The 22,080-nt window shown below is 40.0% G+C and overlaps 1 protein-coding gene across 2 annotated transcripts in view; it reads right to left on the reverse strand.

Annotated features, from left to right (window-relative positions):
• ARNT2 (aryl hydrocarbon receptor nuclear translocator 2) overlaps positions 1–22,080 on the reverse strand; it is a 138,498-nt gene that overhangs the window by 82,170 nt on the left and 34,248 nt on the right. For both annotated transcript variants that reach the window (XM_026648327.2, XM_026648325.2), the window contains exons 2-5: positions 20,805–20,916; positions 14,937–14,984; positions 6,790–7,003; positions 2,779–2,992 (exon numbers count right to left, since the gene is read on the reverse strand). In XM_026648327.2, the coding sequence (XP_026504112.1) occupies positions 2,779–2,992; positions 6,790–7,003; positions 14,937–14,984; positions 20,805–20,916 (588 nt within the window). The remainder of the gene's footprint in view (positions 1–2,778; positions 2,993–6,789; positions 7,004–14,936; positions 14,985–20,804; positions 20,917–22,080) is intronic.

A 22,080-nucleotide genomic window follows, 5' to 3' on the forward strand; every position in this document is an offset into this window, starting at 1 on the left:
ACTACTTAACTTTAAAACTGAATTTCAAGAGTTTGTTTGTTGCTGTCTGTACTAACACAACAGTATATAAATTTCATTGGTGGGGGTCTTGTTTTAAAAAGAAAGACTAAAACTGCAGCATAAGAATATTTGACAAGGATTGGCACTTACTTTAGACTATTAGCAGTAGCATGAATTCTTTGTATTATCAGAGCACCAAGGAACCCCAATCATGGACCAGGACCTGCCCCAAAGAGCTTATAATCTAAGTATGTGACAAGAGACAGCAGATGGATACAGACAGATGGGAATACAAGAAAACAATTAGACTAGTGTTATACAAACTCTAGTTAAGATCCCAGAAACACCCTAAAAGTTTGGTACTTTCTGTGATGCACATAAATGGCAAGATGTGTGTGATAGTATATGTCTAATGTGTACATACAATTCCCAGTACTGAACATAAAAATCAGGCTGCTGAATGTGTTTATGGCTGGAGAGATATTTAATTGGCCCTTTGAAGGCTGAAGTACTGGCTCTATATATGCAATTGTGGTAACTCTACTCAGAAACCAGGTTCACAACGTCTAGACCAGGGGTTCTCAAACTGGGGGTCGGGACCCCTCAGGGGGTCGCAAAGTTATTACATGGGGGGTCGTGAGCTGTCAGCCTCCACCCCAAACCCTGCTTCACTGCCAGCATTTATAATGGTGTTAAATATGTGAAAAGGTGTTTTTAATATATAAGGGGGGTCGCCCTCAGAGGCTTGCTTTGTGAAAGGGGTCACCGGTACAGAAGTCTGAGAACCTCTGGTCTAGACAAACTTGCTCCCATGCACTGCTCTTGTCTGCACCAGGTTGTAATGGCTCTAGACCCGGCCCCTTTAGCACCTTCCCATGCCCAGCATGGCCCCTACACCACAGGCTGAGGCAGGAGGGGCTGGCATAGGGACAACCATTCAGATTTTATATCAGCTGAAAATTTCCTTGTATTTGGGGAATCCTCAGCTGTCCATTTAGGGCAGATTTAAATCCCTTTATGCTGATCTAGTAGCTCAAAGGGACTTTTTCAGGGAGAGGATTTGACCCCAAATGTGTTCAGTTTTGAATGTTTTTTTCTCCATGCAAAGGCAGGTTCAACGAAAAAGCAGCACAAGTTTAAAAATGCATGAATATATTAAGAGTTGACTTTTCAAAAGTGCTCAGCATTGATCTAACCTTGCTCCTGTCTGAACAGAGCTAAGCGCTTTTGAAGATCCACCCCTAAGAGTTAAGTGAGTCTCTGGGATAATTGCTTCTTAAAAGGGAATGCTCTGTATTAAGTGCTATATGCAATGGGAACGTGTATGCTTTTTTTTTTTTTATTAAGCAAAGCACAAAGTTTTAGAGCTATGTGGATCTCAGCAGTCTGCACAGGTTCCTGTCAACATTCTCTTGGTTTTGATCCATATGGATTTCCACAGCTGAATTTTGCTTTGAGTTTATATGATTTGAATAAAGCAAATCTTTGCCAAAACCACATGACTCCAAAACCCCATGGAACCCTGAATTTGGCACTTTTTTGATATGGAAGTTGTAAATTGTGCCCAGGTTCACTTGAAACTGGGCCACAGGCCTTTCAGTTATGAAACATAGCAAAACTTCCAGCAAGCAAGGTCAGAAGTTTGAGTTCCTAAGGAAGTGAAAACCATGTAAGTTTTGCCTTGTTTGGAGTTTTGTTGTGAACATTTTGCACAGCTCTAGTATTTTTCTTTAGCCTGAGTATTCCTCAGATATACACATACTGCTCGGCTAGACAAAAGGAACAGGCCTACGCATTCTTTAAGTAATTCTGGTTTTCTACTTTACAAGTTTCAGTGAAAATGGGATTTAGCTCCATCTTGCTAGTTCTAACACAGCCTATGCCAGGGGTTCTCAGACTTTTGTACTGGTGACCCCTTTCACAAAGCAAGTCTCTGAGGGCGACCCCCCTTATATATTAAACACACCTTTTTATATATTTAACACCATTATAAATGCTGGAGGTAAAGCAGGGTTTGGGGTGGAGGCTGACAGCTCACAACCCCCCATGTAATAACTTTGCGACCCCCTGAGGGGTCCCGACCCCCAGTTTGAGAACCCCTGGCCTATGCCCTAGTAATGAAGGTCACATCTACGATTGGTGGTACTCAGTCTTGATGGCTTTACATGCCACAATTACAAGGTAAAGCTATGCATGTTTTAATTCAAAAGTAGAAAACCACAAAGTATGTTGTAAATCAAATACTAGCTAAGAGCAGCAAATGTCTTGTTAAAAAACCACATGTGATTCTGAGCTGCCAAGCATTAAATCTTTTGAATATGGTTCTTCTTAACAGACCACATGAAACTTTTAGAAAAGAGAAAAGTGTGAAAAATTATTTCAGGTTTCAAAATAGACACAGGCATAAAGAAAACACATATTTGTGAAGAAGCTAAAAAGATCAGAGAGTAAGGAAGGAAAACAACACAAAATCCATACCTGGGCAAGCCAGAGATGTAAGGTACAGCTAAGTTAAGGGGGGAGGGGACAGTGTCTACAAGCCAAACCTGAAGTCAAGTAAGTGGGGAGCAGATTCTAATAACACACATAAATTAATAAGCTCACCAGCATCATCGCACTGCCAGCAAGACAACAGCAGCCTAATCTCATTGAATTGAATTGCCGTTATTCATAGATAAAAAAGGCTAAACTGACCTAGGCTTTAATTGGGATTTTGAACTTCAGCTGAGCTCAGAAGGGGACCATAATACAAGGAAGCACATATCCGATATATCTGACCTGTCATAGAGTTTTCAGATGTACACAGTTGCTCTCTCAGCTTTTCCACATCATCTGGATGAACCTGCTCATAGAGCGTGCTGCCAAACCACTCTGACTGTGGCTGGTTCAGCACTGGCGTAACGGAATCCGATACGTAGATGACTCTCCCCGTCTCAGCTGCAACTACAAACAGGAACCCATCTGCAGCCTCAAGGATAAGATGTTTCAGTTCCTTGCAAAGACAGGATTTAATTAGAAGGCCAGCAAGAAGAGAGAATTAAAGAATACATCTGTCACCCTCAACTCACAACACTTGTTTGTGATTTGAATGGCTGGTCAAATAATAAGTGACCCACACTTTCAACGTGGTACTGATATAACAATGCATTCAATTTTGTAATGAAACGAAAATTGTTAATCTTAGTAACTACAACAACATCTTTTATCTGATGAGCTCAATGCAGTTTAAAAAAATTAACTAACTAAGCCTCATAACTCCCCTCTGAAGTGGGTATCATAAAGAAAGGCACAGACAGGGAAAATGATAATACAGCAATTCCATCCTTATTGAAATGTTCTGTTGATGTAATCTCTGTTAAATTCTATAGGATTCTTTTGAAGTGTAATATGATCTTTTAGATATTATTCAAAATCTGTAAAATCTCATAAGGAAGGATATATTTTTAATAGTTTTTTTTAAAATTTGCCAATAGAAATCTATAGCAGACATAATAAAAAAATTACTTAAAGATTATTAATCTCTATCAAATTCTGTAGAACTTTTCCACATAGGAGAAGAGGGTCACTACTGACCTTTTCCATTCCCTGAATTATTTGAATGCTACGAGCCAGTTTTCAAACAGCCTCTTTTTATGCACAGAACTCAGTGTTCCTGTTAAAGAGCACCTACCTTTTTTGTGTGCATAATGTTCACTGTTGAATGCACAACCTGGGCAGTTAGTCACCCAACAGCTTGACCGGTGCGCGCAATATGTTCTTTACACGTATTAAAAAAAAAAAAATGTATAGCAACTTTGGTGGAAGCAATCAGTCGTGCAAAAATGGTTGATGAGGAGTGAAAGACATGGTCCTATCTTTTATTTCTGTTTACTCAGACTCCCTTCTTAACACCCACCCAAATCTGTTGCAACTGAAACTTGTATAGCAACAAACAAGATTTCTCAAGCCTGTCCTTTTCATTGTCCACTTTATTGTTCTGATTAAATATTTTAGTCTCTTAAATAAGGGTCTCTGAGTGCTGCTGCTTCAGACTTTTGCGACTGTTACTTATGGTGGAGACAGGGTGCCTAAACAATGCACGTCTGTGCTAGACCCTACTGCCCACCCTCTGTACGTCTCACATTTAATCTCACACATTGACCTACAATGGAGCTTAGATAGCAAGACAGAGTTTATGGAAATTCCAAGCTCCATTGTGGGTTGGAGTGCACAAAATTGGACAGAAGGTGGATGGTATTGGGTGATAAGGAAGAGATCTTAGTCTGGTAAACTGATACCATTGTCTTAAAGAGCTGTCACAGCTATCAGAAATACTGCTAATAAATTACATGCTTCTGCTGAAATGTATCTTATTTTTCACCACAGTGTCAGTATATCAATTTCTGAAACACCAACTAAAAACAAGATGATTTTGTTAAAGTGGCCCAGCTCCCTCTATATTAACTGCAACTTCTAGAGGATTTATGACCCCATTTTAAATCCATTATTAACACAGTTGGAAATAGAAAAAATGTGTGCGCCATTCTGTAAGCCTCAAAAAAAAAAAAAAAAAAAAAAAAAAAAAAGATACAATGAAAAGTGACTAGTCTGCCCTAAAGAAGAGTAACAGGGTGGGTGATGTGATATATTTTATTGGACCAACTTCCATTGGTGAGAGACAGGCTTTCAAGCTTACACAGAGGTAAGAAGACAAGTCAAGTGACAATATTTGCGGTCCCCCAGAAGCAAATTTAGAGAGACCCAAGATAAAAGTGTTACGTTTCACTCCATATTCTTTAAGAAAATGTGCTTACAATATGAATATGACATACCTGAGATGTACTTCATGCAAGGTGGGTCTTGTAAGGTATCATTGGAAACAGGGCTGGCTTTAGGCACCGCGGGGCCCGATTCGAAGGCACTGCCGCCGAAGTCCCGCTGCTGTCTTCGGCGGCAGCTCAATTGCTGCCGCGGAGGAAGGACCCTCCACCGAAATGCCGCCAAAGACAGCGGCAACGATTGAGCTGCTGACAATGACCGTGCCGGGACTTCGGCGGCAGCTCAATTGGCTGCCGGTGCCTTCGGTGGCACTTCGGCGGAGGGACCTTCCTCCATGGCAGCGATTGAGCTGCTGCCGAAGACAGTGGCGGGACTTCGGTGGCAGCTCCTTCGGGACGTTGCGGGGCCCTCTTAGGGGCGCGGGGCCCGATTCCGGGGAATCGGATGAATCGCCCTAAAGCCGGCCCTGATTGGAAAGGTTATAGTTTACTGAATGTGATTATCCAATGTGTATGCCTGTATCATTTCTGTATCTGAAGTTAGGAATATTGACTATTTCAACTATGCTACTTTGGGTGACGCCCACTGTTAATACTTCAGTACAACAATGGAAAAGCCAGACCGGGTGGACAATGGACTGTGAAAAGGCTTGGCTTTCCTGCAAGGCTCCATATTGCCACTGACTCATGGATATTGTGATACTACAGAGTCTTGTAGGTGGTCTTGTTACCTGATACTAAACATTACCTGGAACTTCTTGTAACTTTCCACTGGAAGGGAAGGGGGGTCAAGTTTGGGAAACAAAGGATTCCTGCCTTATGAAAATCCTATTTAAGGGTGGTGAGGAAAGCAAACAGGACTCCTTCTCTCCATGGCCTGTCTGCCCAAGAAGAAAGACTGCTAAAACCACCTGAAGGGAAGGCAAGGGGGGGAGTCCAGACTGAGACAGGAATCCAGTCTGAAAAGAAATATAACGAACTCTGAACCACAGAAACTTTGCAACGTGCCAAAAATAATATTTAGGGTGAGAATTTACATTTTGTAACCTGTTTCTTAAATATATTGAGCTTAGCTTGCGTATTTTGCTTTATTTGGTCAGTAATCTGCTTTGTTCTGTCTGTTACCTCTTATAGTCACTTAAAATTCACCTTTTGTAGTTAATAAACTTATTGTTTGTTTATAATATAACCCAGTTTATGTAATTTCTAACGGGGGAGGGAGGACGGCAAGAAGTTGTGCATATCTCCCTCCACATTGAGGGAGGGGGGCAAATGTCATAAAACCTTTGCGTTTGTACCCCTTAAAGAGAGCGGGCACCAGAGTGTTGGGGCAAGCCCCTAAGGCTGAATCTTTCCAGAGCCGGTCTCTGTCTCTCTGTGCAGCTGGGTGTAGCCCTGCCTGTGTGCTTGGCTGGAAGAGGCTTGTGAGCCTAACCCAGCAAGGCCAGGTAAAGGGGACCCAGGCTGGCAGAATAGGCTGACTCAGTGGCACCCCAGCACATCAGGTGACACCCCAAAGGGGCCAAACCTATCACAAAAAGTACATAGAGATATGAGCATTGAAAGCTCAGCAGCTGCTGGTATTTGTCTAACAGAAATATGTATTGCTTCAAGCCATTCTTTACATATGTAAGAACTTTACAGTTAAGAGCAAAACTGTGTAAGTTACAGCCCTCTGGGTTCAAAAGTACTAGCAGGCATGAGGACTTTCCAGTGGATAAGGCTGAACCTGAGCTCCCTTGAAATACCAGTTACATCATCTTCCCTATAGCCAGAAGGAAACTAGAGAGGAGTTTTGTAAGTTCAGATCCAAGCTCTCCAGTTCTGAGTTTTTACAGATGGGGGCAAGCCATATAGTTCAGATCCAAATCTGAATTTTCTCCAAATCTGTCTGTGCTCACACCTGGGATTGTGTGCCTCTCACTAAATGAAGCAAGGAAAAAATGTGAAGAACCTACTGACCTTTCTATCACACCTCTCAAAATAACAGGATTATTCAGCCCGGAAGAAATAACATTTATGAAGCAACTACCTGTTCCGTTAGGAAAGAAGGCTTATATGCCCCATCAGTAGATTTATTTCCGGTGCCCCTCATAGACTTCATGTGCGAAACAGCCATACGCAGAATTGTCAGCTTGTCAGGTTTACGGGCCAATGCACTACAGGTGGGCACCATGTCCGACAGCTCAGTGATATACTGTGTCATCTTATTTCTCCTGCGTCTTTCAATTTCACTATGATTCTCCCTAAACATTTAAAGAAAAATCAAGCCAACAGACAAAGCAAGACAAGATCAGTATAGGAATTTCCATTTGGTATTATAAATAATAATAATACTTTGCACTTGTGTAGCATCTTTCATCCAAGGAGATCAAAGCGCTTTACAAAGGTAAGCATTATTATCCCCCATTTTACAGGTGGGGAAACTGAGGCACGTGACAGTTAAATATGACTTGCCCAAGGTCACACAGTAAGTCAGTGGCAGAGCGGAGAAAAGAATCCAGATTTCTGAACTGCCAGTTCCTGGCTCTAACCCCCTAGCAATTATACCTCACTTGGTTTAGAGCAGCAGACAGAAAAAGGAATGTGAGGTGCTGAGGGCTGTCAACTCCGGGGGAAGTCCCACCTTTCAAGAGATGCTCTGTGCCTCCTAGCGTAAGGGCCTTAGTGAGGTGTTGCTTGTATTAATATAGAACCTGATCCAGCTTCTGATTAAATCAGTGGGAGCCCCTCCATGGACTTCAGGTCCACAGTAAGCAACAGCTCTGACTAAAATTTTGTAATTGTGATATAGACCCAATCCTGTAATTCTATGCAGCAGACCTCGACCTCTATGCTCCCCCCCCCACCCCACCCCAAGACTTCAGGGATCAGATTGCAAGATTGGGACCATATTTTGTATAACAAGTAAATACCTTTAATATTTGTTTTAGATATTGTAAAGTAGGTCCTGACTTGCCAGACACTGAACAGGTAAGAGAACAACTAAGAGAACAACTAACTATAGTAATAAAATAACTATGACAATATTCAGCACTAATATAGTGCTTTTTATCTTCAATGAGACTTACACAGATACCTAGAGCATCTTCACAATAACCCGGTTTCACAGAGTTTAAATAACTTGACTATAGCTACAAAGGAAGTCTGAGGAAGCCAAAGAAAGCTAGAGCTGGGATTAGGAGGAGGTATTGGTATTCAGGAGTTCCCGAATACCAATACTGTGCTCAAAAAATATTCAAAAGAAAACATTATCAGAAGCTTTGGTTTTACTTTGTCTTCCATGAGTGACAACATTTATAATTATAAAGGCCACATCTTAAAGTCTTTACACAGTCAAAACTATTATTAAAGTCCATGGGAATTTTACCTGATAAATAATAGAGTTAAAAATTGTGTAAAGACTTGAGGATTTAGGGTGTGATTTTCTAAGAGGTCTAGCAGAGTTAGATGTATAATTTCCATTCTTTGAAAACCCCAGCCTTAGCGTACAGACATTAATTTTCATGGCAAAACACTGCTCTCAGTCCACCTATCAAATTAATATCAAATTATGAAAAACAGTATCCAGTAAACTAAGGGGTTTTTTTTCCTCCTCTTCACACTTCCCAATACCCTACAACAAGGAGGATCACTGACTCATTTAAATTTTATTTCCAAAATTCTCAGCACATAACAATAAATATATTACTGAGTTGGCCAGTTGCATTTCAGGGTTTTTTGATTATCAGCTGTCAATATTGTATATAAATTAGGATGTGCGGGCCAGATCCTCAGCTAGTGTAAATCAAAGTCAATGGAGTTGAACCAATTTACATCAGCTGAAGAACTGACCTACTGAACCTAGAAAACTACACTGCATCATAGAGGTGCATTTCTTTATTTTTCGACATGGCACCAGCATACTGTACCTGTAAAGCGGTAACTACCTACAAGCATGCCCAGGACATGCCACTTCTGATGTCAAAGCAGCTTCTTCCACTGATTTCAAGGAGCTGTATGGAGTTTTTTGGTGGGATTACTGATTGATCCAACAAGATGTGAAATTGCAGATTACCACATGGAGAATCCAGTAACGTTGATAGGTACAACATGCAGTATTGGAAGAGATTAATTTATTCTGATTTAGCATAACTCAGGGCTGAATAATTAGGGAGTGACTCGTGGAAGCGGACTAAGCAAAGTACAGAATACTTTTCAGCCACCTTTCACAACTAAGCTTTTTTTAAAATTTAGGGTCGGTATCCCAGTTGCAATATGTTTCCCTTTGAAATACTCTAGTAAATAAGCAAGATCGTAGAACAGCTGGAGTGCATTGGCTTGTGTTGCTTAGGAAGATGCATCATATGTGCAGGGTATCATATGTAGCTATTACATGTTGGAGTCACTGTAACAGAATCAATACATTTTAGAGTTCTGTTTCCACATTCACAATTCCCACTGATATCAATAAGGACCTTGTGAATAAGCCTACGTTTCAGTCACGGGTATTCTTAGTAAAAGTCATGGACAGATCACGGGCAGTAAACAAAAATTCATGACCCGTGACCTGTCCATGACTTGTACTGTATACCCCTAACTAAAATGTGGGCCGGCGGGCCGCGGGTTCTTTGGTGGGGGGGCGGGTGGCCCTGGACCCCCGCTGGTGCTGGGGGTGGAGGCGGGCGGCAGCAAGCGACCCAGGACCCCGCTGCTGTTAGGGGGTGGGAGGAACAGGTTGGCGGGGCTCCCTACCCAGCTCCGCATGTCCCTGCAGCTCCTAGAGGGAGGGGTGGCTTGGGGGGCTCTGTGCGCTGCTCCTGCCACAAGCGCAGGCTCCACAGCTCTCATTGGCCGGGAACCGCAGCCAATGGGAGCTTTGGGGGATGCAAGTGTGGGCGCTGGCAGCGCACAGAGCTCTCTGGGCACTCCGCCTAGGAGCTGCAGGGACATGCTGGTGGGAGCTGGAGGACCCTCACCACCACCACCCAGGTAAGCGCCGCCCTGCACCTCCTTCCCCAGCCCCCTCCCAAACACCCAAACTGCAGCTGCTGGCCTGAGCTACTGGCCACTGCAGAAGTCACGGAAAGTCACGGAATCTGTGAGTTCCGTGACAAACACGCAGCCTTACTTAGGAGTAAAGCATCAACTAGTATACAATTCAAACAAGTGTATTGCAATGTCAGCCCTTAATGGTTCAATAAATTACAACCTCTCTCTTTTGTTAAGGTTACCGTATACTTTGTTTATCACATTCTTCCTAACAAAGGACCTGTTTCAGATTCTCAACTGTCTGTGAGTGAGATGGTGTAGCCGTGTCGATCCCAGGATACTAGAGAGAGATTAGATATGAGAGCTCTGTGTAAGCTCGAAAGCTTGTCTCTCTGACCAACAGAAGTTGGTCCAATAAAAGATATTACCTCACCCACCTTGTCTTTCTAATATCCTGGGATCGACATTGTTTTTAACTATGCAGTGTGGTTCTAGCAATCAATCACATACAGAGTAACCAACGGACAACAGGACCCACTGCATGGAAACAGTGACAAAAATCCAACATTCCATGGTATTTATTATTTTAAAACTTTAAAACTATTACATTAATCCATAGGTCAGTAAAGGGCCTGACCAAACAAATAAATCTGACATTGACCTGAAAAGTTGAGCTTAGTAGATAGCAAGAGGGAACACAGACCCTTTTATAAAAGGATCTGATCCTGGAAATTTACATTCATGGGCAGGTTTAGAAGATGGAGTCCTGGATTTATAATTCCTAACTGGTTTTTAAAGAATGTTTTTGAGAGTATTGAATCTGGCCCTAAGGGGCTGATCCAAAGTCCCCAAAGTCAATAGTAGGTGGGAAGTCTCCTATTGACTTTAATGGGCTTTGGATCAGGCTCTAGATAAGTGAACCTTACTGATTTGTGATCAATCGGAATGTTATCGTGTAAAATAAAAGGGGCAAAACGTATGTGATTTTCCTTGTTCCTACCTGGCCATCCCCTCTGCATCAGCAGTACTTTGATCATCTTCCCACCTAGAAACAAAATAACCAGCTCTCTAAGCTAAGGCGCACAGACAGAGAAATTTTGGATACGACTATTCCCCTTCTTTTCTCTCAGCAGAGGATCTCTACAGAACACGCCTACCTTGCAAATTTTTCATTATCACCAGAGATTTGATCATCATCATACCTGTAAACAAAATATGGTAAGTAAATTTAAAAGGCTAATGGAAAACTAGAAAGTCAATACAAAGTAGATGGCGAAGACAACACTTGCAATTGGAAACTACTATACATTACACCAAGAGAAGCATGATATTATGGGAATGATGGAACGGAAAGGAAAAGGGGACTCTGGTGAAACTTTTTGAATGACCAGGAACCAGCTGTTAAAAAAACTCTCTCTTTTTGTGTGTTAATATGAAAAAGGTCAAAATATGACCCACTAGTTTCACTTAAAATATTAGAGCTTTTTTGTTTATTGCTTGAGAAAGTTGTACAAAGCACCATTAGTCTGTTACTAATAGTAACCCATGAAATATTCCTGGTTGCACAGCTGTAGTAGGGATATCTTCAGCAGGCTGCATCCACTACCCATGGCACTCAGTAGAGGGCAGTGACGACACATACAAATTGTGGAAAGACAAGAGACATCCAAACATTTTATGGACACCTTTGTAAAAAGCTTTAATACGGACACTGTACACTCCACCAAGTATTCTTTATGATCCTGGGCCAGATCGTCTGCTGGCGTAAGTCAGTATAGCTCTACTCAAGCCAATGGAGCTATATTGATTTACACCAAATGACCATCCGCCTCTCTGTATTAGAAATAACATACTGTGTTTGATGCAAGTGTCTGTCATTTTACAAGGTGTAGATATCACCAATGACCTCTTCTGGATTGAATCTCAGACCTACTTCCTTGTGTATAGATTTCAGAAGGCTAAATATTATTACACCTGAGCCGATACTAACCTCCCTAGAGTGTGTATAATTGTTGCATTCTAGTGGTTGCAGCCTACAGAGGATAGAAGCCTAAAATCTACTATTCAAGCAGGAGTATTCATGGGTTACTACCAGTGATTAATCAATCATACTTAAATAGGCATCTTTTCTGTTTATTGCCTGAGCAATTTAAAAGCACAAATCTTCTTTTCAGTTAATCCTATTCAAAGGTTATTATATAAAAAGAGAATATTTCACTAATAAAAAGCTGTTAATATGCTACAATTAAAATGCTCTGTACACTTGCAAAGTTAACTTTCTACATAGACCCAAATCTGTACATGCCAAAAATAAAGTTATAAGAAAGAAAAAGAACAGTTTAAAAATGGGTTGCATAAGATATCCTCCCAACTCCCACAGTCCTTTTAATTTTCTAGGCCAATGAAGGCGTTAACACACATGTCGGTGTACATCTATGTGCTTTCTATTCTGTTCCAGATGTAGCAAAGTTGCCTTCCACATCTGGTGCCCTTCTCATGCCCTCCAACAAAGTGGAATTCTGCTTTTGCATCAGAAGCAATAGCAAAAAAGTGTAGTGTCCTTCTGCATAGAGGTAGTGTTTAATGTTCATGTGTGTGGCTATGATCCCTTGCTAAGATCACTAGAAACTCCCCCTGCCTCCCGAAATCTGGTTATACACAGGATCAGCTCTTCAGTTGGTATAAGTGCACCAGTTTTACGTACAGTGTCTATTTTTTAAAAAAAAGATCTAGATAGATAAACAGAGTTGTATAGAGAAATAAAGCATAACTGTATAGACGCCTACTAGGTGTAAGAGTTCTTGAGACAAGTATAGACTTATGCTCAAGTGTCAAATACAGGAAATAAAACTTCTTAGTTTCTCTTATATTAAAGGACTGAAATATGGTCAATCAGGTAGCAGGAATTTATAATAAATTATATCATGTTATGTATTATAAATTATAAATTAAATTAGATTAAATATTTTGAGTGAAATCCCAACGCAACTGAAGTCAATGGAAGTTTCACCTCTGTCTTAAAATGTAGCTAGGACGTTATCTTTTTTGTAGTGTTCTCCAAAAGGCAGTCGGGGCATAAAACATTACTTATGTCACCTTTTTTCCTTTCTCTGTTTTCTAAATATATATTCATCATTTGGAATCAGTATTTCCTAATGTGGACAAGAAATAAAACAATATCTAAAAGAAGATCCTGCTGTTTGAAATAAATCAAAATACTGGTCCCAATGAATATTTATTTTTTGAAAAGTTCAGACAAATAAACCAAAAACAATGGGTTGTCAAGAACTCAATAATAGTGCTAAATGCTTTTCTGAAAATAAAGAGCATTAGTTCTCAAGAAAAGCCAATCTGATTTTCTATATTATAATTGTCACTTTGCCATGATAAATACAAAGGCACCACACCTTAATTTATTAGTATCTTTAATCCTTTAAAGCTTTCATGGGAAGTACAGTATAAATAACTTTTTTTTTTTAAAACTTAAAGGGTCACCATTAACTTTAAGTGTAGACCATTTTTTTTTTAAAAAGTGAGTTAAAAGTACTTGTAGGTACTAAATTTTCCCATGAGCCCTCCAGCCAGTTTTTTTTCAGCCTTACAGTCACATTTCCTTTTTCATTGAGTCATATGTAAATCCTCAAAATAGAGCTCAAGTAGGACTGAAGCGGTGCATTTTGCCTTAAGGTTTCATCCTGTAGTCGCCATTCATGCCAATAATCTCAGGATCAGGCTCTTATTTTGTGCTGACTACAAGATAAAATGCTACTTCCTCTATTTTACTTTGCTTTCTGGGATGTGGTCATGCCCTGAAAACATAAAGGAAAAGGATAGGCTCAATGAAGAGTGCCTGCATCTCTAAATAGCGTATGCTATTAGATGGAAACAAAATGAAGTGTTGCACTTTCCCAAAAAGAGTACAGAGTTAAGGTGCTGAAGCACTAAAAGCCATTAAGCACCAAATTCTGTCTTCAGATACATAAGCACCTGAATTTAACGTTAGATAAGAATTTGGCTGCAATAAAAATAAAAACAGGACCCACAGGGTCAAATTTTCAAAGGCTCTGGCAATGAGTGGTGTCATGCAAAGTACATATGCACCACTATGCCCACAAAACCCTACATTTTTGCATGCGAACAGATATCTGCATGCACAAATCAGCTCAGTATAATAATATTTTACTTCTGTAGCTGCTGCCGGAAGCACTTAAAGTCTGTGAAGTTCTTTAACACTCACATGCTTAAAATACCACTCAAAAAGGTGGATTTGGATATCCTCTCTGAGAACAGCACTAGCTAAACAGAGCTACTGTTGACCTTACTAGGTAAGTCATGACACGGTTTTAGAATTTGGTTCTAACACAATATCACTGTCAATATTAGGCAGGAAAACTGTTCTAGAACCCTATTAATGACAACTGTGATTAAACATGGCTGTTATCATGGTTCCAACTGCAATGTGAGTAATAGTGGTGGGCTTCTGAATATACACGGTGTGTCCCATATTTTTCTAATGGGAAACTGCAAACAATGTAACCAAAAGTGAAATGAAAGGTGAAGGATGGCAATGTCACTTAACTTTTGTTTCAACTTTATTGGAATATTATATTACTGCTCAAGAGACACACACAATATTTAAAGTAGCATCTGGCAGAATATTTTAATCATCAATTTAAAAATTACAACTATCATAAGCAATATAAAACTCATTCAATCAACAGGAAACTTATTTTCAGTGGCAGAAAGACAAATTCAGCAACCAAGAATAATGAGTGCTCATCTCTCAAAGTTGGAATATTGTAACTAAAAGTCCAAATTTCCTCAGCTGAAATTGTTTCCGTGATATATGTAACATTTCATTTGATAAAGCAGAATGCATTCTGAGTGTTGTGAAGCGACAACTAAAGTAAGCAGATTCATCTGAAAAAATTTGCTCATTAAATAGTTCCTGCAGGGTTTGACACTCTGTGGGCTGAGACCTAGTGGATATCAACCTACTTACTGGCTATTATGTGCCAGAATGTGGTATGCCTAATTTGCCGACACAGAAGATATTGCCAATGCAGTTCAAGCCAATCCATTAGCACTGGGAGACACCAAACACATTTCAGCCTATGTGACTGTAGTTTTGTCAATATTAGTAGTTTGCTAGTTGTCTTCCTGCATCGTAAAAGCCAATCATTTAGCCACATACTTATAAAAGCTCACCTTGAAAATTTGCTGGGACCTTCCCCATCTTCATCATCAAACTCCATTCTGAAAAAGCAAAATTTTTGAATAAGTAATCATTATTTAAGAAGCCAAGAGTTAAATTAACATTCTGTCAACAAAAATCTGCATTGCTGTTATTTTCTTCTTAATTTGAAGTGAAATGTAGTTCTTTTGAAGTGTGCTGGATTAGCAGCCCTCAGGCCTGATCCAAAGCCCACTGAAATCAATAGGAGTCTTTCCATGTATTTCAGTGGGCTTCTGTGGGTCAGGCCGATACATAATGAAGTTCTCTGTTATCCACATAATACAGAAGAGGGCGACAGTCATACAGACTTCCTCGCACTGTCCCGCTCACATGCTTTCGCCCAGGTCTGGAGAGTTCAGATGTAACAGTGAGAGGGAGCAGTAGGTCAATGTCTATATCTAATAGTTTCTTGGCCTATGCTAAAACTGGCTGCCAATTAGTCCCAACTGATTGTAACTGTGGTGGTTTTTGGACTTGTCCGTTAGAAACCAAGATCACCAACTCATTTCACGCAGGTCATCAGGGAGCCCTTAGATGCTGATGACTTTCAATCACTACAGACACAGATTAAATGAATTAGTGACTTTTAGCCACTACAAAGTCATGTAATAACAACACTATTACTTAAAACAGAAAGTATTTTTACATCTTTATGTTTCTATACTTTATAAAGGTTGGCAAGCATTGCTATACCAGCTTTACCGATGGGGAACATAGGATTAAAAAAAAAATAAAACTTTTGTTAGGCAACACAAATACTTCTAAGTTTTCTAAAATTTCCGACTGCAATAAGAATTAAGGAAATTCTGGATTCCATATGTCCTCAAGATTTTTATGATAATAAATGCGATAAGTTATAGCTATGGCAAAAGGAAACTGCAAAGACTATTTAGGTCTTCATATTAAAAAATGTTTCACTGAATTAAAAAAATATATTTTTTAAATTAAAAGTTATATTAAAGAATAGAGAGTACAACACTGAGTTCTGGGCATAGAATAACTTCTTTGAAACTAAAAAACAAAATACAAATGATCAACTACACAATATAAATGACCAGATGCCCTCTAAAAGATTTCTTTGGATGGCAGTAATCTATGTACAAATAGAACAAAAACAAAAAATAATCACAAGAACTGAAAATCTCATTAGAAAAGACACATTAATACTTCCTGATGGCAAGAGTGATTGTTCATTTCTAAAGGAAGTGGTCAGGAAACCACTTTCCAAAAAGGTCTCATAGAAAAAAAAGTGTGGTTTTTGTATTTAGGTTGGTTGAAGTCTGATTTCATCATCGATGTTTCCACTGAAAATTATGTTGCGCTCTTCTGATCATTACCAAGTTCTGTTTCAGAATCACTTCTATATAATGAATGGCCTTTCAGTTGTATTTTTGTGGAGCAACAGTGACCTCCAGTGGCCAGCGAGGCTAGTTGTACAGAGATATTGTTTACAGCTAATTCATGGCCAATCTGGTATTCCATAACAATGCTGCCTTCAGTACGGGGCTCTCCAAATATTCTGAATTTGCTCAGACCAGCTGCATGGGAGATATTTCTAACAACGTACATGTTACCTTGTTGAAATTCTCCTGTGATCCTTGTCCCTGCAAATTGATTTGGACCCTTTCACCTATATTGGTGCCACTGAAGTCAAAACTGCTCTTTACGGGCACAGGGGTCACTCTATGAAGATTCAACTGCAGGACCCTTGTCTATAAAGCAAATCCTTCCCTAACCTCACTGGCAAATGAAGCGCAATGAGAGAATCAAAAGTTTACTGCGGGTGCTACACATCCCTTGACCTGGAGGAAACCAGCTGGGGAGACATGGGTCAGAGCTGGAGGATGCTTCACTGTGTAGCACTTCCAATCCTTTCCCTTGTGGAGAGGTATTAAAGGGGCTCTTACCTTGGTGGAGTTTTTCCAGAACCCAGCCAAAACACACTCGGGGAGGGAGGGAGTGTTGAGAGCTGGATCTTCCCATGAGCATAACATCCCAGCTTTATTATGTTTGGTCCAGTTTATTATTATTGGAATATGCAAAGCTTGATAACAGTGTATTTAGGGCCTGGTCTTTCAGCCCTTACTCATGGGACTCATCCCAATGGAATAAGTGAAACTAGTCATGCAAGTATTTATCAGCTAGATAGAGCTGAGTTTCTTAAACTGAAAACTCTTTGGAGTTAAGACTGCCAGTCAGTCATATGTATAGACAGCACCTACCACACTGTGTGGGTGATTGGAATGCAAACAGAAAATAAATCTAGGCATTTATACCGTGCTTATCACTGTAGTATCTAAGTGCCTAGAGCTGTGGTATCAGGCTTTAACATACTAGTTTTTAATATATACATATCGCTTTGTTAGGCTACAATATAATTGCGTTTTTATTCCAAATGTAAAACAATGCTTTTTTTTTTAAATAAGCAATTAAACTAACTTCATAGAACACTTGTAAAAATGCTGCACAAAATTAACATCAACTCTGGTCTTTGTTTTTAAAATGAAAAATGTAGAAGTGGAAATCAGAGATATGTTAATTATATGACATGGAAAAAGTCAGATCATCTTGAAAAAACACTGGGTTTAAAAGTAAGAGATGCTAACTGGTTGCCTTCCACTAATATGTATTGTTTAGAATGAGGCAGAACCCAGAAGGATAATGAATCAGTTTTAACCTTTAGCATAACACAGCACACCATGTAAAAAATATTCCAACAAACTCACCTTACCCCAACAGATAAGATCCTCTATTCAGAAAGAGTAAATTGCATATCAGCAATACAGCAGAAGTAACTTCCCAGAAGACAAATGACATCATTTCAGAAACAATACCTTTTGTCTTCATTTAAAACACCCATTTAAAAAAGAGACTAAAAATATGCTATCCTGGGCTCTCATACTGAAGAGACAAGAATAAATCTTGTTTTCTTCTTTAACATAGTATTCAGCTGTTGTGAAAAGGCCAGATAATAATAATTATATTTATAAAGTGCCCCATGCAAAAGCTTTCTTGGGTGCCATAAATAATACAAGAATTATAAAACATAGTAACATTTTAAGTTAAAAACACGTTCAAGCAAGAAACACAAAAGGCAGGTTGAGTGGGGAAGATGGGAGAAAATGGATTTTAGGTAATGTTTAAAAATTGGGAGAGATGGTTTGAGGTAGCTATCCTTGAGGGTGCAGGCAGAAAACAAGTTTCACACCCTAGGGCCCATCATAGCAAAGGCAAAATCACCTGCTGACCTAAGGCCAAAAATCAATGGAGCCCTAAAAGAAATAGATACCCAGCCAAAAATAAAACAACCCAGAAGAAAAAGAGGCCTGAAATATAGCCAGTGCCTACACCGAGAAGGGCTTTAAAAATCAGCATAAGCAAATGAAATAAATTGAAATAAGTCTACATACGCTAACTGCCCTCATCAATGGAATATCTTATGCATTTCTACCTTTTTTTCTTCCCCACAAAACATTTGGCATAATCCAGAGAGAGGAAAAACATATTTCCTAGCTGTCAATGGAATGGAATCCTTACCTTGCAGAAACACCTTCTGGACAGACAATGAGCTTAAACTGGCATATATTCAAGCCAGTACAACAATTATTTTGCCAGAGTGCCTCAGCAATTATAAGCAAAAAACTATTTTCAAAGAGACACCAAAGTTTGGAAAGAAGGCCATGTCGCTGGCTGCATTCCTTTGCGTTTGATCTGAAGCATTCCTTTCTAAAGTGCCCAAGGAGTTAGGTGTACAAAAATACATCAGCAGGGGAGTAAGGAAAGGACTAAATGCTTGTTACAGCTTTGTTCAAAGAGAAAGTACAATGCATTAGACACAGCAGGCAGACCTACCAGGCATTCTTTCCCTGGAGGTCTGAATACATAGACTGAATAAAATGCTTTCTCTCTACCACCTTAGGGAGGGCCTTCTAATGTAGAACTAAGATGCACTGATACAAAATTGCCTTCTGTACAGCAGCAAACCTACAATATCTAATTCAGAGAATTTTTATATTAAATACATTTTTAAATAACTCACTTTTACCTTTTCCCCCCATCCCATTCTCCTGCATATAAAAGATGATACTTACAATGGTATATTTAAAACTCAGGACCACGACCTTTTGATTTACCTTTCAAGTCAATATTTTGTAGAACCAGCAGACTTCACATTTAGCATCATCAATCCTTGGCAGTCACTACTTAGTAATTAGCATTAGTAGCTGACCTGGCTGCTGTTCAGCGGTGAGATCATTTGTCTGGTCACGTAAGAGCCCAAGACAGTTAAAGTTAGACTCTTCGTAAAGTAGCCATTAAAAAGATGTTAAAGCTTTCTCTTTTTTTCATAGATTCCAAGGTCAGAAGTGACCATTGTGATTATCTACTCTGACCTCCTGTATTCGCAGGCCATATGGAACGTCCCCAAAATAAGTTCTAAGAGCAGATCCTTTAGAAAAATATGCAATCTTGATTTTAAATGTGTTTGTTTTTTAGCATAAGCTTGAAAAAGCTTTTGTGTTCAACAGTTTTAACACTAAATGTAGCTTTTTCAAAAGGGATAGTTCATGATTTAATAAGATCAACTGCATACAGTTAGCTCAGCATGTGGAAGCCCACTTCACAGGTAAGGCAGATCAAAGGAACATATCACACCAGTGCTCCACATCCCTCATCTGGCTGCCAATTTAATTCCAGGTCTAAGACACGGTCCAGGTCCTCCTGTTTTTATTCACATATGGAGTGGGACCAGCTGTGCTAGCTACTGTCTCTTGTATGCCCTTAGAAGACCATTAAAATTGACAAAACACTTTGGCTGACAATCACAAGAGGAGAACTCACAGGAATTGGGTCAGGGTTCTCTCATTGGATGCCCCTCAGTTGAAGGATCTTTACTCCTGATGAGCTATGTCATGGCCATATTTAGGGGGCAAACATAGGACAGACCCATCTACGTGTGTATGCCTTCCCCTAATAGAATAATGAAATCTCCAGGAAAATGATCTCCTGATTGCCCTCTGGATTTCATCTGCCTGGGGAAGTAGAAAAAAGCGCTTTTCCCCTGTGAAACCCTGAGGTACTTCTAGTCCATGTTGAGGGCACTCAGATATTACAATGAGAGGGGCCGCAGAACTACATGTGATTAAAAAAAAACAAAAAAAAAACAAACACAAAATATTATCCTGCTTAGGGACACAGTAGGAATGAGCAAAAATGGTTTGGATAAAATAAGAATTTCCTCTTCCCCAGCAAAACCTCCAGCCATGTTAAGAAAGGAACTTGAACCAAACCTCTCTCAGATACTGAGACATTTTAACTTCTGATTTCCAATCAGGCCCAGGATATAACAAGCCAAAATAGCTTAAGAAAGGCTGTAGTTATGGTTTCTGCACCTATGGCAGAAAATGGAAATACTGTATTGGAAATTTAGGTAGAAAATATGTAGTTGTGGGATTCCAAGCCCAATTTTCAGATCGAGTAGGTTTGGATAAATTTACATATGCAACTAGAATCACATCTTGCTCCACTTATTTGCATGGGATATCTCATTGAGACCAATGGGATTACTCATCTGAGCAAGTATAATGTGCTTAATGGCTTCAGGACCACATCCCTGATGGATGCTTAGCCAATCCATAACACCATAACCTTTTGAGGCTTGCCCATCACTAAACAAAATACACACACATCAGCAAGTTCAATCTTACAACAACAACATACATGGTGAAAAGAAAACCAAAACATACTAGCCAGTGTTGTGACGCATATTAGTACATGTATGCATTTTCTTTATGAATGCACATAGTTTTCAGTTTCACCACTGATAAAATGAAATAACTTACCCAGAACGCCTCTTTCCTCCTCTAGCAGGCATGGATCCTGCCATTCTCACCTGTCCTGTTGCCATAGGTGCAACCGGCAATGTCACTGATCCAGGAATATCTGAAGCCATTTCTGTAATACAGAATGAAAATCATGTTATCCACTATGAAAGGAGCAGCCAGTGATAATGACATAAGAAGGCTCTTTTAAAAACAATCAGTGTGGAATGATCTTTCCTTTTATTTCTAAAGGAAGACAAATCTATTCTTTGTGGTTTAAAGGACTGTACAAATGATGGCAAATTCATTACACTCTTGCAATAGCTTCAGTTTTGTCAATAGACATCCTGAGTGCAATTGGAGAGAGACACAATGATGTCATACACAGGAAGCTGTGTATTTCACTTACCTATTAACTCACTGTACTTTTGTTCCCTACTGTACAGGAGCTGCCAATGAAGCCTAGCAGTCTTTCATAACACCTAAGCTTCCTCACAGGGAATTTTTTGTCAATGCAAAACTACTGAAATGAAATACGTGATGGGGCATAATTTATCCAGATTAGGCAAAATTTTAAAATATATTCAAATTCAATATTTAAAAGTATGACAAACCCTATAGGCTGGTAATTGTGGGAGGCAATGAGGTCTAGTGGTTAGAGCAGGAGATTTGGGCCTCAGGAGATGTTATTTACGTCCTGGTAGCATTTAGAGACCCTGATCAGAATTAATGTCCCAAAATGCAAGGCGCTATAAAAAATACAGGAAGGCAGACACTTCCTGGAAGAGTTTACACTCTAGGATCTTATTCATATCTCTATCAGTGCCTTGGTGTGCGACATTGGGCTAATTCGATCTCCATGCCATGCTTTTCCAATCTGTAAAATGGGGATATCTACACTCACCTTAGTAAAGTATGTTGAGATCACAGAATTTAAAGGCATTTTTATTATCCAAAAGACAGCAATTGGAAGGGAAACATTTTATTATACTTCAGAATGAAATACACTATAGCAGTGTTTCCCAAACTTGGGACGCTGCTTGTGTAGGGAAAGCCCCTGGCGGGCCGGGCCGGTTTGTTTACCTGCCGCGTCCGCAGGTCCGGCCGAGCGCAGCTCCCACTCGCCACGGTTCGCTGCTCCAGGCCAATGGGAGCTGCTGGAAGTGGCAGCCAGTACGTCCCTTAGCCCACGCTGCTTCCAGCAGCTCCCATTGGCCTGGAGCAGCGAACCGCAGCCAGTGGGAGCAGCACTCGGCCGGACCTGCGGACGCGGCAGGTAAACAAACCGGCCCGGCCC

This window comes from Terrapene carolina, unplaced genomic scaffold (assembly GCF_002925995.2).
Source record: "Terrapene carolina triunguis isolate 2854851 unplaced genomic scaffold, T_m_triunguis-2.0 Scaffold67, whole genome shotgun sequence".
Classification (NCBI taxonomy): domain Eukaryota; kingdom Metazoa; phylum Chordata; order Testudines; family Emydidae; genus Terrapene; species Terrapene triunguis.